Genomic DNA, 15,939 nt, shown 5'->3' with positions numbered 1-15,939 from the left:
TAGTAATTTACAACCAGAGTATTGTTCTGACCTTCTGATTGAGGTCTACATAGACAGTAATTTATTTTATTTCAATATTGAATTATTCCAAAATCATGTTAAATATTAATTTATACTTTTAGATACTATTTCTTCTCTGCGGATTCGAATAAATCAGTTTTAATTTGCCAAAAAGTTAAGTTGGAATCGAATGTTATTAGATTAGAATTACTAAGATACACCTAGCAAATTGTAAAAAATTAATTTAAAATTTAAAATGATTTTGAAGTTTGCGCCTGAAATTTGAATGCAAACCGGTTTTTGACGTTTGAATTAAACGAAGAGGTTAGTTTCTTATTAGACTTGTTACATGGGAGTTAAGTAAAACAGTCTAAGTTTTATTCTATTCTAAGCATAATATTTTATAAAATTGAATTTTCCATTCTTGTTAATGTGTGCTCCTTCAAATCCTATTTGTTAATTCCAGTTACAAATAGTACGTAATACTTGACCTATCTATTTTTTCTACTCTTGCTCTAAGATAATCTTTGACCTGTTGAGTAAATTTATAATTGTTTATGTGCATTCAGATCTTAATATAATGTGTTTTGAAAGATTATCGAATGATATTTGCATCAATTTTACGTCATAATCGTTAAGAATTGCTTCAACTATTAACAGTGTTGGATATGAAATATTAATTATTCGAAAAATGTTTTAATGTTATTAGGTTTTTGTTCTTTGAATCTGATATTAATTTTTTGTAATTAATTTTTGTAGTAGCTATTGATAATAGTTATTAATTACACAAATGGCCATTATAAGATATTATCGTACACCTGCACTGAGTGATCAGAAGACAAAACAAGTATTATCAAAACTGCAAAAGGTAAAGAAAATTTAAGTAAATGTAATATACTTTATATAGCTATATTATTAAGATTATATTATTATTAAGAAGTGCGCAAACTTGTTATTAAAATTATAGGTACCACATTAAACAAATTGCTTTTATTACAGATTAGTGGGCTGGTTCTTGATTTAAAAACAGAATTATGTTATCATGTTGAATTAGACCAGCAATGTCCACAACTCAAATCCGAGCAATTGGATATTTTAAAATGGCTTTTAGGACCCATTTTTGTAGAACAAAATACAAAGCCAGAGGAGTTTTCTGATATAAGTCATTTACAACCGGGGCATTGCAGCCTTTTGATTGAATGTGGACCTAGGTAATTAGATTATTATAATATCGCAATGATCAACATCATGTTAAATTTGATCTGCACTTTCAGATTCAATTTCTCCACTGCTGATTCGAGTAATTCAGTTTCAATTTTGCCAAAATGTTAACTTAAAAAATGTTGTAAGATTAGAAGTATCAAAAAGATACTTACTTAATTTTTCAAATAAACCAAATGCTGAAATTGAAGTAAGTATGCATTTATAAATTTACTTATGAGTCTCATTATTTACTGAAATGCAATATATAATAAATCTTTTACTTATCGATGATCATAAATTCCAAAAAAATTAAATAGCAAACAACAAACAAAATCTCACATTCAGTTTGTTTAGTAATCATTACATATAAAAAAAAATCCAATGAAAATATATATTTAAAATATTTTATATTGATATTATAGTCTATTATTCAATTTTGTCTATTATAGAAACAATTATGTGCTTCTCTTTATGATCGAATGACTGAATGTGAATATACAACCAAAAATTTGCCAAAGAATAGTTTTGATGAAGGTTTGCCATTGAAAGAAGATGTTTGGCATGTCGTACCTGTTATGAAAGAAGGCCGAAAGGCACTAGAGAATATTAATGATAAACTTGGTAAAATATAGTATAATATTATGTTACATATGGTTTTATTTGAATGTAATTATAAAGATATACAATAGATTTTCGATATATTAACATATTTGAAGATATATGATTGTAACATTCAATCTATACTTTTAAATTTTATGTTATCTGTATATTATTCTTAGGTTTGGCCTTTGACAACTGGGATTTAGATTTTTACACCACTCTTTTCCAAGATAAATTAAAACGAGATCCTACTACTGTTGAGTGTTTTGATCTTGCTCAGAGCAATTCTGAGCATTCAAGGCACTGGTTTTTTAAAGGAAAAATGATCATTGATGGAAAAGAAGAATCAGATTCATTAATTGACATGATTATCAAAACTCAGAATCACACAAATAAAAACAATACAATTGCTTTCAGCGATAACAGCAGGTAATGATTAATTAGGATGGATTTTTTTTATCTAATTGTGTTTAATACATAATATTGTCTTTTATACAGTGCCATTAAAGGTTTCAAGCATTTGGTTGTTGCTCCAAAAGTGCCTGGCCAACCATGTGAGATGGTAAAAAAAGAAATAACATCTGATTTGATTTTTACTGCAGAAACTCATAACATGCCAACTGCTGTCGCACCATTTAGTGGAGCCACTACTGGTACAGGAGGCAGAATTAGAGATGTTGAAGGGGTTGGTAGGGGTGGCCATACTATAGCTGGTACTGCTGGTTATAGCGTAGGAAATCTTTTAATACCAGGTAGTTTATTTGTAACCAACATTTTAATTAAAGATGATTGCAAATCACATCAATTGAGGAAGTTTTTGTTTGTTTTTGATAGGTTACGATCTGCCATGGGAAGACAAAAAAGCTGAATATCCATCTAAATTTGCTTCACCTCTAGAAATCATAATTGAAGCCAGCAATGGTGCTTCTGACTATGGAAATAAATTTGGTGAACCGGTTATTACTGGTTTTGCAAATTCCTATGGTCTCATTAATGCGAATGGCGAAAGAGAAGAATTTGTGAAACCCATAATGTTTAGTGGCGGTCTTGGTTTTATGGATAGCACAATGACAAATAAATTTGATCCAATGCAAGGTAATTTTCAAAATACACATATTAAAATACTATGAAAAAAGTTACAGATAAAGCAATTTATTTATTTATTAGTTAACACAATATTTGCACTGAACTTATTTTAAGGTTTGGCTGATATTTATTTTCATGTTAACTTCATGTTATCTGGCATAATGATGAAAGTGACATGATAAACATTTGATTGATCTTACATTCAAATATAACAATTTCCATTTTTGAACAATTTCATTATCAACAAATGATTTTTATAGGAATGTTATTGGTTAAAATTGGTGGTCCGGTATATAGGATTGGTGTGGGAGGTGGTGCAGCAAGTTCTGTTGAAGTACAAGGTGATAACAAAGAGGAGCTGGACTTTGGAGCAGTGCAAAGGTCTTATTGAAATTTAAATCACAGTTTTATTTACTTATACTATGGGATACTATAATTTTTTAGAGGGGATGCAGAAATGGAACAGAAGTTAAATCGTGTTGTCCGAGCATGTATTGAATTAGGAGATAAAAATCCGATACAGGCTATTCACGATCAAGGCGCTGGAGGCAATGGAAATGTACTTAAAGAGCTTGTTGAACCTGGTGCGGCAGGAGCCGTGATCTTTGTTAAAGACTTCAAATTAGGTTTGTCAAGTTTTTAAATCTATCTCTATGGCATAAATTTTAGAATTTAACCCCTTAACCAGGAAATTAATTTGGATTAATTTGGCATTTGGACAGTGCCGAAAGAGATCATTTAAATTGCAATGCGCAAACAATATTCTTGCAATTGGTAACGTGGGTAGCTCGTTATTGCCCGAGATAGCACTTGTACATTGTCACAAGCCACACACATTATTTCCGGGCAAACAAAACCAATTAAACCAAATTTTATGTTTATATATTTTAGATTAATTTAAACCATGAGTCCATGGTATCATTAAAATTGGCAACCATTTTTTATCTTTTAATATCTCTCAATTTCTGGCTTAATGCCCGATAATGAATAATTGTATTATTATTTCAGGTGATCCAACGATAAGCGTGTTAGAGCTGTGGGGTGCTGAATACCAAGAAAATAATGCTTTGTTATGCAAACCTGAAGATAGAGAATTACTGACCAATATTTGCAACAGGGAACGTTGTCCTATTAATTTTGTTGGAATTGTAACTGGTAATGGCTATGTCAGTTTAGTTGAAGACAGTATTAAAAATGCTGATAAATATATGGATAGAAAAGCTAGAGATTCCTGGGGTCCTGTACCTTTCGATTTGCATTTAGATGCAGTTTTAGGTAATTAATATAATAGCAAAAATTATTATTATAATTATTGCATTTAAATCTATAGTATTAGAACTAATGAATTATATTTATGAATTACTATTGCAGGTAAAATGCCGCGTAAGGAATTCAATCTGAATCGTTTAAAAAATCCCGTGGTACCTTTGAAGTTGCCTGCAAATTTAACCGTTATGAATTGCTTAGACCGTGTTCTAAGGTTACTACATGTTGGCAGTAAAAGATTTTTGACAAATAAGGTCGATAGATGTGTAACAGGTTTAATAGTTCAACAGCAATGTGTGGGGCCTATTCATACACCACTTGCTGATTATGCTATAGTTGCAGTATCACATTTAGGAAATGTAAGTTATCCATTATTTAATACAGTTTGTGTAGGTATTATTTATGAGCAAAAATTTAATTGAATTTTCATAAATAGGAGGGAATAGCAACATCAATAGGTTCTCAACCAATCAAAGGTTTACTTTCACCTGCAGCTGGTGCAAGAATGACTGTTGCAGAAAGCTTATCAAATTTGGTTTTTGCTAAAATATCTTCTTTAGCTGATGTTAAATGCTCAGGAAATTGGATGTGGGCTGCTAAATTGCCTGGGGAAGGGGCTAAGTTATTTGATGCATGCAAAGCCATGTGTGATATTATGACCATTTTAAATATAGCGATAGACGGTGGTAAAGATTCTCTTAGCATGGCTGCTAGGGTTGGAAATACTACAAGTATGAAATATATTTAATCACAAAATCATAATAAAATATTTTGATTTGCACTAAATCGCAATATTGCTGTTTGACAGTAAAATCTCCTGGCACTTTGGTGGTATCTACATATGCTCCATGTCCAGATGTGAGAAAGCATGTGACGCCTGATTTAAAAGCAGGTTCTCTTAAAAATGAATGCTCATTGATTTGGGTAAATTTGTCAAGTGGTAAATTCAGACTAGGCGGTTCAAGCTTAGCACAATGTTTTGGCCAACAAGGTGATATATCTCCTGATGTTGATGAACCAATTAAGCTGAAGAATGCTTTTAATATTACACAAAATCTAATAAATGGTGAGTCACATTAATATAATGCGTTTTATTCTGAATACTAATTATTTCTAAAATATTTTCTAGATGGCAAGATTCTATCTGGGCATGATATCAGTGATGGTGGTTTAATAACATGTATTCTTGAAATGGCATTTGCTGGATTGTGCGGACTGAATATTAAAATATCTGTTCCTCAAAGTATCAATGTCTTGGAATTATTATTTGCCGAGGAGATTGGTTGGGTTTTAGAAGTTAAAAGTGCAGATTTTGAGCATTGTTTAAAATTATTCAAATTGTCAGCTATTGATTGTCACTATATTGGGCAAAGCAAATCATCTGGCATGCAAAGCTCAGTAAAGGTAATGTTACAAATCATTAATTACATTTTTACAAAAAGTCTCATTTTTCTCATATAATATTATATTTTATATATAATAATATAATATTCTTATATTCGGTTTATGATCTCTAAAAAAATTTATAGTTATATATATGTATATAACTGGTAATGATTTAAGGTATGCCTTAAATATTATAAATAAATATAAAAAATATGTATTGTGTATGCTTTTACAGATTTCAGTGAATAATCAAACTTATTTAGAAAGCACAGTTATTGATTTGATGAAAATTTGGGAAGAAACCAGTTACCAATTAGAACTCCGACAAGCCAATTCCGAAGTAGTTAAAATGGAATGGGACAATCTTGTTCTCAGAAAAGAACCAGAATATAAATTAACCTTTGATACTGATACGGAAATAAAACTTATGAAAATTGTTTCACCAATTCGAGTTGCAGTAATTAGAGAAGAAGGTAAAATTGATGCAAAATTTTGTTTATAAGAAAGTAATTTTCTTATAGATTCTTAACTCATTTTAGGGTCAAATGGGGATAGGGAAATGATTGCTTCTTTAATGGCTTCCAATTTTGAAGTATTTGATATAACAATGGAAGATCTTCTGTGTGACAAAATTACATTAGACCAATTTCGAGGAGTAGTATTTCCTGGAGGTTTTAGTTATGCTGGTAATCCTTTTATTACTACTGGATAGAAATTGTTAAAGTTTGGCTGTATAATAAATTCATTGCAATTTATATTTATTAGACACACTGGGGTCTGCAAAAGGTTGGGCGGCTAGTATTCTATTTCACAACAAATTAACTAAGCAATTTGATAATTTTGTTTCAAGGAAAAATACATTTTCATTAGGAGTATGTAATGGTTGCCAACTTATGGCTTTATTAGGCTGGGTGAGTCCTGACAAGAATCTTAAGAAGCAAAACCGTGATATAATATTAGATCACAACAAGTCAGAAAGGTGAGAATTTTACTTGTTTATTAATTGATCTGAAGATTTTTAATTATTATATAATATTACTATTATTGTAAAGATTTGAATGCCGATGGAGTACAGTAAAAATAGCCTCATCAAATTCTATTATGCTTTCTGGCATGGAAGGATCTGTTTTTGGAGTATGGGTAGCACATGGCGAAGGTCGTTTCAGATTTGAATCTAAACAAGTGCTTGATAGATTAAATGCTTCTAAATCTATTTGCCTACATTATGTTGATGACAGTGGATGTCCAACTGAACAATACCCTTGGAATCCCAATGGAAGCCCAGGTTAATTTATATTTAATATTTTCTTGAAATATTGTTATGCCAAATTTAATTTATTCTATTGAAAGATTATATGTTTAAATTTATTCATTCTTCCAATATTGTTGAAGTTTCTTATTTGAATGTTACTAGTTGTCAGAAGTATAAAAAAATATTTAACTCAACTAATTTGTGGCATGTGTATTATTATTTAATGCAGTTTCTATTTTCAGGCGGAATTGCAGGTATCAGTTCTTTAGATGGCAGACATTTAGCAATGATGCCACATCCTGAACGATGCTCCAGAATGATCACTTGGCCATGGCATCCTGCATCATGGAATAATTTAAAAAAATCCCCTTGGCAAAGAATATTTGATAACGCTTATTTATGGTGTTCTAATAATGCATAACATATACTCTAAAATTGTTATACTAAACTTATCATAATTGTTATGTTAGTGATTTATTGAAATAAAAAAAAATAATCTCGCCTTATATTTTTTATGTGTTATTAAATATGTTATATATATATATATATATACATTTTATCGATTTATAAAGAGCTAAACTAACAATTATATATATATATATATTATATATATATATATATATATATATATACAGTAAACCCTTGCTCTACACGGCACTCTGGGTACATGGTTCCCATACTACACGGAGCTTTATGTTTACTGTATATATATAAGATTAATTAATAAATCATTATATATATATATTATTTAAAAATTATTTAAATTCGCAACAATAACAACAAACTCACGATTGAATAAATAAAAGTAACATTTTGATACAAGCATATATACACATTTATATTATTTGATTTTTTTGCATAATGTGCATAATTTGTATATATACTTGTATCAAAATGTTACTTTTATTTATTCAATCGTGAGTTTGTTGTTATTGTTGCGAATTTAAATAATGTTTCTATCATATACATTTTTGCATGTAAGTGATCCATGTCGAGAGGGATGTTAGAAATATTTTGTATATTTTATTTAATTAGTTTTTTATATTAGTTTTATTTAATTATTATTTTTATAATTTGTGTAATTATTTATAAATGTTGTTTTCTTAATTAACTTAATAACAAACAATTCAGATTAATAATAATTAACGATTAATTAATTTTAATAACGATTAATTAATAATAATTAAGATAATTAACAAACAATTCAGATAATTAAAATAGAAAAAAAACTATGCTAAACAAAACTACTGCTAAAATGTTGATACTAAAAACTATGTAATTAATTTTAATAACGATTAATTAATAATAATTAAAGATAATTAACAAACAATTCAGATAATTAAAATAGAAAAAAAACTATGCTAAACAAAACTACTGCTAAAATGTTGATACTAAAAACTATGTTACCAGTCTATATAAATATATGTTCATGCTCTCTATGCTCAATTTTTGTTGTAAATATTTTTAAAATATATCAACAGTCTGTGCTGCCTGGATCTTAATTGAACAAGTTGTTTCTTTATAATAATAATAAATGTACAAGTCATAAATTTAAATAGATTTAAAGTGGAAGTGTGTTTATTGTGAAAATACGATTTAGGTAAGTACAAAATAATGTTTTATATTTTAATTTTAAGGCAAAGTGGTTCATGTTTATGTATTCTAAATAATTTGGCAAACTGTTGGGCCTAATTCTAAAAAATATCTGTTTCAACACATTTCATGATATTCATTCAAGTCCAAAACAATGATTAATACATGAATTTGTTACTTTAAAAAAAACGTCAAATAAATTAGATTGTTTAAGGTTAACTGTCAACGTCAAATTGACAGTTGTTTGACAGCTGTTTATTTCCAAATGTGTTTTTCAAACGTGTTATATATTAAGTTATTTATATGAGAATAAAACCACAAAAACTTGGTGAAAAAATCCGTGGATAGATATCTTTAAATTAATCTTAATTTAATAGTTCGTTTTCTCTTACTTTTTCAAAACAGCTCAAAGTTAGAAATATTTCAAAAGAGGAAAATACTTTTTTTCATTGTTCAACAAAAGGTGTGTTTTTTATACAAGGAAATACGTTTTTGAATGTTTTCTTTGAAAACAATAATATTTGTGTATTAATTGTCGTGTTAATAATATTTATTAAAAGTGCAGTTGTTATCAATATTTCAAAATTTACATCATAAAAGGGTCAAAATTCTTAAATGCTCTTTGCAAGTAATGTTTTTTTCTTTTGAATCATATGTACCATTTTCAATTAAATTAATTAATTAATTTAATTGATAAAATAAAAATTATTTGTTTAAAAAAATTACCAACATTTTTTTTTAATATTAATATTGGAATACTTTAAAATATCATTCAAAAGCAGAATAATGATTTTAGCGACCTGACACTAACAGTATAATTATGCTGTATAAGATTTCATTAATCAAACAAATTTTATTCAATTGCATTCAATATGCGAGTTTGGGACGTTTTTTTACATTTTGTCAAATATTTTGGAAATTTTATTCTGGACACTTTTATATGTTTATCTTATATATGAAAATGGATCGCAAAATGTGTTGGTAAGCGCATAACTCACAATGCTTAGATCAATTTGGCCGTTTCTTTTTTTTAAATTTTTGTTGATGTCCAAAGATGGTTTTAACGACGAGAGAAAATCGAATAACTGCCAGAAAAACCCTAAAAACAGCCCTTTTCTTTTTCTCATACAAACGTTTTCTAACTAAAACAGAATCAATTAGAGCTTCATTTCTATTATATAAAATTCATATTAAATTGCCAGTGTTTGATTAATCCTTATTAATCCTCCTCCTTAACGATTATTCGGATTTTGATAAATCTTTCTGAAGTTTGTTAAAGAAATTTTCTAAGATGTATGTGATTATAAAGTGCATTGAAAATAAATGAAAACTATCATCTGCCAAATATTTCAATTGACTTCTGAACCTAGACAATATTAGAAAATGTATAATAAATTTATGATAATGAATAAGAAAAATGAAATGTCCACATTATTATTGCCGAAAGACAACTGAGATGTGTCAGAAATTAAAATAATATAAAATACAGTATATATATGGCAGATTCAATGATATATATGAACAAATATTACAAATTATATCATTTAAAATATGAAATTAAGTATCAATCAGGGCCGGTCCTACCTTTAATGCGATGCATGCGCAAAATACGGGCGCATGCCTTAGGGGGCGCCAACACAAGATTCGGATATTACATTTTCAATATATTTTTTTTTTAATATATAATTTCTTTGCATCTATTTTTATCTTTCCACAATATTTTTGAATTCCACAATTCGTAAAAATTTCACTTTATAACAACAAATGGGAAAGTAGAGATGAATACATACAATTCGGCCCTCACGATATCGATTAGGAGAATTTTAAGATGCAATTTTGGATATCTTGAATAATAAAAAATTAAATTAATTTAATCCAACATCCAACAAGTATCAGTGTTATGTTGTGGTAATGGTTATGTTATACCGTTTAAAAAACTTCAGTTTCCAATATAGTGTGAGAATTGAGACTAATCATTTTATTTAAAGCAGTTCTACATTTAACATTGCTCATATTATAAATGTATATGCATTTTGGCGTGAAGAGTAATTATTATTTTCAGGTAATAATAATTATTATTTTTAGGTAAACGGTAAATATTAGTATATTATATTAAAAATTGTAGACATGGGTACAGGACAACGTCTGTCGGGTCATCTAGTTTTAGTATAAACTAGATAAAATTTGCTAAAATTTAATGTATATTGTTATATTCACTTTTATATTAAAATTTTGAATAATTTGTAGTTGAAGCCCAGATTTGAGTTTGATAATTGATTATAGGTGGATTTTGGATGTTTTTTTACATTTTGTGAAATATGTTCAGAACATGTTTATTTGTTTATACTAGTATAAACTAGATGAAGTTTACTAACAAATAGTATAAATTGTGTTATATACTTGCATATCAAAATTTTGAACAATTTTCAGTTGAAACGCAAATTTAAACGTTTTTACTTTTCTTCAAATAACTTTTAATTTTCTTTTCGGAAATTTGTTTGCACGTTAATTTGTTTACATTAGTAAAAACTATATCAAATTCACTAGAATTTAGTACAAACTAGTACATAGAGTTGGGTACTAAAAATTCGTATAATTTTTAATTGGAACGCAAATTTGTGTCTGTGTACATTTATCAAACGACTTGAAAATTTTGTTCTAGGCATTTTAATTTATTTATATTGGTAAAAAATAGATAAAATTTAGATTTACAAATCATAAACCATATTAAAAGCAAAGATTGCTATTCATGCTTTTGGTATAACTACAGTGATGATATCAAATTATTCGATTATAATAAATGATTTATTTGAAGTTAAATCCATGAATTCTATCCATGGATTGTTTTAAGAGCTTTTTTTAAAACTTTGGAAATGATACGAGTATCAAGTTATTCAATTAACATAAATGATGTAACTATTCGGCTGTACTTACCCACAAATTATTCGAATGTTTTTATTTTTTCACTAAGTTTTTGTGGTTTTATTTTCAAATAAAATATTCAAAGCTTACCTATTGTTACTAGTCTGGTGTTAAGTAACAAATAATCTTATTTTAAATGTATATCCTTAGAATGAATATCTATTCTTATTACAGGTACTTATGCACTTATAGGAACAGGAACCATAAAATCTGGGTCTCTCCTATACTAAAAGAAATCTATGATCAAGAACTTATTGGACAAAATTTTTGGATGATTTTTTATTAGGCCAAGGACGAAATTATCCTGTTTGACGAGCTTTCAGGGCGTGTATCACTGAAAAACAACAAAAACTTTGGTTGCAACATCGGAATTTTAGCAAAAAAATAGATTTGTTTTCGCTATTTTGGATTTTTTTGACTGATTCCAAAAGATTTTCGGATGCTGATTTCAAAAATGCTATCTATTTTTGGATAAATCCACATACACCCTGCGAAAAATTGAAATCTTTGGTTGCAAAATCGATTTTTTTTAAAAAAAATCGGCTTTTTTTCGCGATTTTCAAAATGTTTTGATTGGTTTTGATTGATTTTGGGACGCTGATTTCGAAAATATCATCCGTTTTTGGATAAATCCACATACATCCCCCAAAAAATCGAAATCTTTAGTTGCAAAATCAAAATTTTACTAATGAAATTAAATTTTTTTTCGCGATTTTCAAAATGTTTTGATCGATTCTGATAGTTTTCGAGGCGCTGATTCCGAATATGAAATTAGTTTTTGGAAAAAAAAATTCTTCTGCCCTTGGTACCAAATTGAAGTTTGAAAAATTGCCAACTTTGAAGCTGATTTTAACTATGAAGACGATTATAAATTTGTATTTTTTTTGGTTTGGTATAAAGATTGTACTTTAGTCTACACAAAGCATTAATTAAAATTATTAATTTCATTCATTAAGTGCCTTAAAATTGCATTTGAAAGTCACGATTTTGGCCAATTTTGGCTGCTCCTGATAGACTGTCTTTTTATCGAAAAAATAATAAGATTTTTAAATTACACCAAAGTAGGTTTGGTTTACTGCTAACCAGGCGTAAATATGAATTTATTAAAAATTATCCTCCTACTTTTTCTTATCTTTTATATATATATATATATATATATATATATATATATATATATATATATATATATATATATATATATATATATTATATATATATATATATATATATATATATATATATATATTATGTCGATTTTTGTAATACTGACACTCAATAAATTTAATTCTATCTATATGTCTTATTTATTTACACAGTTTGAAAAATTATTGGCTCCAAATATTTTTTTCAGTCAAATGGGGTTCGAACTGGCGAACTTGGAATTGATATTATGGCCTAAACCGTATCTTTACGACCTCGGCCATTCGCACATTCGGCATACTACATTTTTAGGAAACTTATATCTTTCAGTTTGAAAATAACACTTTATATTTTTACAAAAGACTACGGTTTTGTGTAACCAATTGGCCGAGATCGTTAAGTGACCACTACGGTAGCTCAGTGTTTCTCGGTTCAAATCCCTAAGATGCTTAAAAAATCGAATGTATAGTTTTTCATAATTATCAAATATTAGTTCAAAATATTAAATTCAGGTGTCGCATTTCGACCTTGACACTTAGTATATTTCTGAAAAACAAAAAACTCAAGTTTCGCACTTCACTGTAAGAGAGAAAAAAGAAAAAAAAAAAAAAAACAAAAAAAAAAAAAAAGGTAGAGGAAGAACTGGGGAAAGAGAGGGGTAGAGGCAGATGATGAATAAGAGAGATGTGTATGATACATATTCTTTATTAAAATTCAATATTAATACAATATAGGAATAAAAATAACTTTTATCATCAATAACTCAAATAGCCGAGTGGTTTAAGGGACCGCATACTCGGTGAAATCACTCTGGAGGCACAAGGTGAGACGGATCGAATCCGGCTGAAGGCGACGACGAGCAACTCTGAAGCAGAAAAAATGGAGCAGTGCTGGTGACCGGCTGTTGGCGAGCGCAAAGGGTCCTGAAACGAACACACCAAGTGATGGTCAACCTGAGGTCCATGATGCGAGAGGTTACACGCAGAGAGACACATTGCGGAAGATGCATGCCGAACCCAGAAATCTACCCAAAACCACAACATGCGAAAAAAAACACCAAAAAAGGAAAAAAAAATGTGAAAAAAGCGAAAAAAAGGGAAAAAAAAGGGGAAAGAGGAGGAGGAGGAGGAGGGGGGGAGGTGGAGAGCCTAAAAAAAAACCCCTTAAGTCCCAGGTCAATTTTTCTCTTTTCTGTTCAGCGTTGAAACTTTTTTATGTTTTTTAGTGTTCCCTCACACCAATTCCCAAAGTCAACACTCGAATGAAATGAAGTCCACGTTGAAATTTTCACAACGAGAAAAAATTACTGGGACTTAGTTAAAATTTTTAACTTTGTCCCAATAAAATTTTCTCGTTGTGAAATATTCAATGTGAGCCTCATTCATTCGAATGTTGGCTTTGGGATAATACAGCATGCATAAATAACTCGTCTGTCTTAATTGAAAAGGTTTCAGAAAATTTGGACTTAGAAAAAAAAATTATCTGAAAGGACTTAGAAAAAAAAAAATTATTCGAAAGAATTATAATCAGAAAATTTGGACTTAGAAAAAAAAATATCTGAAAGGACTTAGAAAAAAAAAATATTCGAAAGAATTATAATCAGAAAATTTGGACTTAGAAAAAAAAATTATTCGAGAGAATTATTTTAATTAATCGATGAAATGAAATGATATTAATTGAATCAAAATTGTTTATACGACTGGATAAAACATGTGAAACCTTTACAATTAATCGAGACAAAAAAAACAAATATAGCTGACTTGAATAATATACAAATTATTCGAAAAATCCAAAAAAGAAATTCAATAAAACTTGTAAAATGAAATAATAAAAAATGTTCAAAAACTTAAACATTAAAAACTTCAAAACTGTTTAAAGCTGATTGTTATACTTTAGAAATTGAGTTAAATAATTTTACAAATTGAATCGAATAATGAACTTGTAAACAAAATTATGTTTTGTCTAATCATTCAAGTCAACTCTTTGAAACTTTGATTGCACGTTCTGATCAAAATTGTTTTTAGCAATAAAAGAATGAAAATCTATAATTTAGCTATGCAGCAATATAACTGAATAAATTCAAAATTATTGAAATAAAATAAAAGACTTTAAAAAGCTTCATTTAATTAACAATTTGGTAAGTCGTATTTGAGTATTTGAAATAATTTGATCAAAACCAACAATCGTGTTATCCATAAATAAGAATGTTCATGCAGTCAATATAGCTACGGGAAAAACACATGATTCTTGATACTGAAAATGTAATTTTAAAAATTGTTTCCGTAGAATAATGAACAAGAGGTGTTATAAAAAAGAGATTTTGTAACAAAGTAAATTTGTAATTTGTAACAAAATACCATCAATTTAGGAGTTACATAAGGAGGGGTGCTAGGGCCACTTCAACATACAAAAAGCTGTATTGGTTAACTAATAATTTGATAACAAAAAATTAATATAAATGAAAATTCTGAATTCCACACAAAATCTGCTATTTATAAAACAAAAGAATTTCTGATTGACTATTTATTGAATTGTAATAATATAAATTACATACAATATCTTTGATACATACTAGAAGTACAAACTTTATTGTTTTATATTGATTTAAAACATTCATAAAAGGCACTTGTATAAATAAATAAAAAAAACTGAATCAACATGTTTTTCCCATAGCAAATTAAATAAGAACAACATCTTTTACACATATGTCTGCCAAATTATTTTAAAATCTTTTATTAGCATAATAGTTCTTGATGAATTAACAAAAAAAAATGTATTTTATGTATTAAAAATTAATAAAGTACACCCACCCTATTAAAAAAATGATATTGACTCAATTATTATAATATAAACAATATTTTCAGCAGATATATGTATACAACTATATTAATAATGCACGAGCCAGAAAATATTCCACTAAAATAAATACAGGCTGCCTTATAAATGATAACGGAAAACAAAGAGACAAATTCTCAAAAAATCTTCCAATCAATTTTCATTTATTCATTTCATTTAATATGAAAAACAAGCATTAAATACATAATTAATAAGAAGTATTATTATTACAAGCATAAAAAGTAGCATGTAATACAAAGTCGGTCAATAATTGTAAATTCTGTTCAGAAAATAAATTATAAGTAATATCTTTTTATTTATTTCTATTCAGATCATAGTTTTATTGAAGATGACAAACAATAATGTATCGAAATAAAGATTTATAAATCAAATCAAATAAGTTAAATATTGAATATTTAAAACACTATAGGTGCAACAGATATGGTACGATAAATGCCTGTATATAATTCCAGAAGAATATTCTTTGACTCGCTTTATATAAAACATGCTTTGAACTTACATTGTTAGATATCCTCTGCAGCATCTGTCAGAACACAAATCCAGGACTTCAAGCACCACTGGAGCATCTTCCAGAAATCTCAAGTACTCGACACAAAATCACTACTTTAGAACCACTACATAACTTTAGTCTTTTA

At 28.1% G+C, this 15,939-nt stretch overlaps 1 protein-coding gene across 1 annotated transcript; it reads left to right on the top strand.

The window, feature by feature from the left end:
- Positions 1-398: 398 nt before the first annotated feature.
- Positions 399-7,290, top strand: LOC113372524 (phosphoribosylformylglycinamidine synthase). Its single transcript, XM_026612860.1, is given in 21 exon segments — positions 399-475; positions 760-868; positions 1,000-1,211; positions 1,275-1,311; positions 1,313-1,411; positions 1,653-1,824; positions 1,983-2,232; positions 2,302-2,555; positions 2,638-2,898; positions 3,150-3,270; positions 3,334-3,515; positions 3,898-4,164; positions 4,261-4,514; positions 4,592-4,886; positions 4,964-5,221; positions 5,285-5,559; positions 5,777-6,014; positions 6,081-6,227; positions 6,307-6,520; positions 6,594-6,826; positions 7,036-7,290. Coding segments are annotated over 20 exon segments (4,026 nt in total). The 5' UTR covers positions 399-475; positions 760-790; the 3' UTR covers positions 7,215-7,290.
- Positions 7,291-15,939: the final 8,649 nt, after the last annotated feature.

Source organism: Ctenocephalides felis, unplaced genomic scaffold, assembly GCF_003426905.1.
Source record: "Ctenocephalides felis isolate EL2017-DRISC unplaced genomic scaffold, ASM342690v1 CF-g0.4_SCAFFOLD_01604, whole genome shotgun sequence".
Classification (NCBI taxonomy): Eukaryota; Metazoa; Arthropoda; class Insecta; order Siphonaptera; family Pulicidae; genus Ctenocephalides; species Ctenocephalides felis.
The sequence above is the reverse complement of the archived record's forward strand: the minus strand, read 5'-3'. Positions and strand labels throughout refer to the sequence as shown.